Source organism: Setaria viridis, chromosome 3 (assembly GCF_005286985.2).
Source record: "Setaria viridis chromosome 3, Setaria_viridis_v4.0, whole genome shotgun sequence".
NCBI lineage: Eukaryota > Viridiplantae > Streptophyta > Magnoliopsida > Poales > Poaceae > Setaria > Setaria viridis.
Genome location: NC_048265.2, coordinates 48087036 through 48089988, shown reverse-complemented (window position 1 = coordinate 48089988; position 2953 = coordinate 48087036). Strand labels below are relative to the sequence as shown.

Sequence of the window (2953 nt, the reverse complement as noted above, 5' to 3'; positions counted from 1 at the left end):
GCTGATCATCACGTTATTGGAAAAACTTGGACCGAACATATAGAAAAGAAGATGATGACGTGATGCTTGATGATATGCTTATGCTTGATCAGTCCTTCCTCCGAATCTTTGCTCTCTTGGTCTCGCACTTTGGCCAAAGTGGCCATCTTTTTTTTTTCACGAATGAGGAGAGCTTTATTACTTAACGAGTATCATTACGAATGAACAAGCATATAAACACACTCAGGAACATGAGAAAAGGAAACACAATACTGGTTCGCACGCAAGGCTAGATGGGCTAACTCGTGTGCAACCTTGTTTTGCTCTCTTCTAACCTTGACAAAGTACAAGCTTTGCAGCTGCTGGCTTTCATGCAGAGCATCCATGATGACAGGCGCCACCAAGAACCTATTCACTCCACCCAACTTGAGCATTTCAATCACCCTTGAGCAGTCCGCTTCCAATACCATATCATGCCCCGGTCACTTTGCCGCTAGTCTTATTCCTTCCAAGCAAGCAAGTGTTTCTGCCTCCTCTGCATCCCTACAATGTCACGCCCAGCACCAAGCTGTAAGCAATGCCCTGCCCAGGTGGTCTCTAATAATAACTCCAACTGCCACTGCCCCATCTCCTTAATGAAAGCGCCATCGACATTAATTTTGGTGGGGGAGACCATTTTTTGGGAGCATTCATCTTTCCTGACGTGGGACGAATCTCACTTATCTTCGCAACCTTCTACTTTCCTCGCTCATCCTCAACAGGGTGTTTCTATTAGGCTTGGGACAAAGCATCAATATATCGTGTCAGGAACACCACTGACCCAGGAATTGAGATTTGCTCCCCAGCTTGCAGGACACCGTTCCTAACATTCCAACATCTCCATATTAGCATAAGAAAATTCATTAGATTGGAGAAGAAAGAATTCATTGAAGTGTTATGTAATGATTTGGAAATGACGCCATTGTATTCATGCAAACATGTAGGATAAACTACTCGACGCGTCACCTGCTGCCGGCGATGAGAGGCTACTTCCTGTGGTGTTGTCGATATATCTATATGAACTGCCTGTGATACCTATTGTGAACTCTCTGTGATGGATGTGATGTTTATTTGAATGTGGTACGTGGCTGTGACCAAACCAAATAAACTGGTTATATGTGGCAGCTTTGCCAAGCAAAAGGGCTATTTGCCAAGTGCCATGCAAAATACACTCGGTAAAAAAAAACGTGGCAAAAATATATACATTTTGGGCCTAAAATGGCCATCTTTGCCGAGTGTTTGGGCTGTGACACTCGGCAGCAAAGAGGCCAAAATCCGTACATTCTGAGCCTAAAATGACCGGTCTTTGCCGAGTATCTGGGCTGCCATACTCAGCAACAAAGCCATGTTTGCCCAGTGTCCGGGCCGGTACACGGCAAAAAAGGCATGTTTGCCGAGTGCCCATCCGTTTAGACACTCAACAAACACGCCGTGACCATCTTTATGCTGTCACGTTGCTTTTGTAACACTTGGCAAAAACTTTGCCGAGTGTTTTTTAAGCTTCGCCATGTACCGTGGACACGGCAAACTTCAACGTTCCGGTAGTGACGTCGTCCTCACTTGCCCACAACGACGACGTGCCACCACCCCCACGTATATAACCAACAAGCTGTTGTGTATGTGTCGGCGTTAGGCTGGTGATCAGAGCTGTGTGTGTCGTGTTCAGAGATGAACAGGTTCAGGAGCGTGGTGCTGCGCAGGTGCAAGAGCCTGTCGCGGGTGGGGGCGCTGCGGCCGAGCTCGGCGCCCTACAGCAACCTCCGCTCCATGTCCACAAGGGACGCCGCCGGCGGCGAGGAGGAGCCGGCGGCCTCTGCCGGCGGCGGCGCGGTGGTGTTCGTGGGCAGCTCGCGGCGGCGGTACGTGATCAGCGCGGAGCACCTGAGCCACCCGCTGATCGCCGCGCTCATCGACGAGGGGCGGCGGAATAAGGACGACGACGACGACGAGACCGTCGTCGTCAGCTGCGAGGTGGTGCTGTTCGACCACCTGCTGTGGATGCTGGACAACGCCGCCGACGACCTCCGCGGCGGCGACGGCGCCGCCATGAGGGAGCTCGCACAGCTCTACGCCTGCTGATCGATGGGTCGGTCGTCAGCCTACCAGCAGGTCCTTTTAACCTGCAGCCACACGGTTGGTTTGCGTCGTCGTCTTCTTAATATTTACTACTCGATCTGTTCTCTTGCGCCGGAGATCACCCAAGGTTTCCTTCGGCGCCATGGCTTGGAAGAACAACTTGGTATATAGAGAGATGAGATCAGCCATTCCATTGATTTGATGCAGTTGCCTAGCTATGCATCGTGTTTTCTTTGTATCAGTCAATCTACTGATTATGCGAGAGGTAGTCATGAGCATCGTCATGTTGGCTTAACTCTCTGTTTGCATGACGATGTAGATGCTAGAAATTGCAATTCTTCACGTCTCTGATGAAGGTGTGTCTGTTGATTCCTTTTTTTTTTCCTGCTAATTAAAATGTACTGAAAATTCATGTTTTGTCTTGTCATTTCTTGCAATTCATTTGTTGTGGGATCAATCTTCTTGTTGAATCTGCAGCTAGCCTAGCCAGATATACAGCTTGTATAGTCAGCAGGTAGCTGACCCTGACTGGTTGCTGATTACATCCTACAACTCATACATACTTGAGTTTTAAAAGTGAATTTTTGCGAATTCGAAACAAAGCATGCTGAGCAGTTCAGCGATATCATCAGCAACTAGAGGAATTGAAAAGGGTTAAAAGAAAATGAAAAGCTAACTGATGTTGGTACACAGCTAGCTAGATGGATGTAGCTTGCAGCAGGTAATGCGTTGGGCAGGCAGGCAGTCAGATATACCCAAGAAAGACATGCCGCCTAATGCAGCTACCAAGCACATCCCAACGCAACGCGCTCAGTTGCAGAGTCCCTGTCACATTAACAGACGTGATTTAATTCAGACA

At 48.6% G+C, this 2953-nt stretch overlaps 1 protein-coding gene across 1 annotated transcript; it reads left to right on the top strand.

Annotated features, from left to right (window-relative positions):
- The first annotated feature begins 1607 nt into the window (after nt 1-1607).
- On the top strand, nt 1608-2531 carry LOC117850103 (uncharacterized). Its single transcript, XM_034731891.2, has one exon. The coding sequence runs from the start codon at nt 1687-1689 to the stop codon at nt 2095-2097; it is 411 nt and encodes a 136-aa protein (XP_034587782.1). The 5' UTR covers nt 1608-1686; the 3' UTR covers nt 2098-2531.
- The last annotated feature ends 422 nt before the right edge of the window (nt 2532-2953 follow it).

Excerpts from the sequence above, each read along its gene's own strand:
- LOC117850103 (XM_034731891.2), top strand. The coding sequence starts at position 1,687 with ATGAACAGGTTCAGGAGCGTGGTGCTGCGCAGGTGCAAGAGCCTGTCG.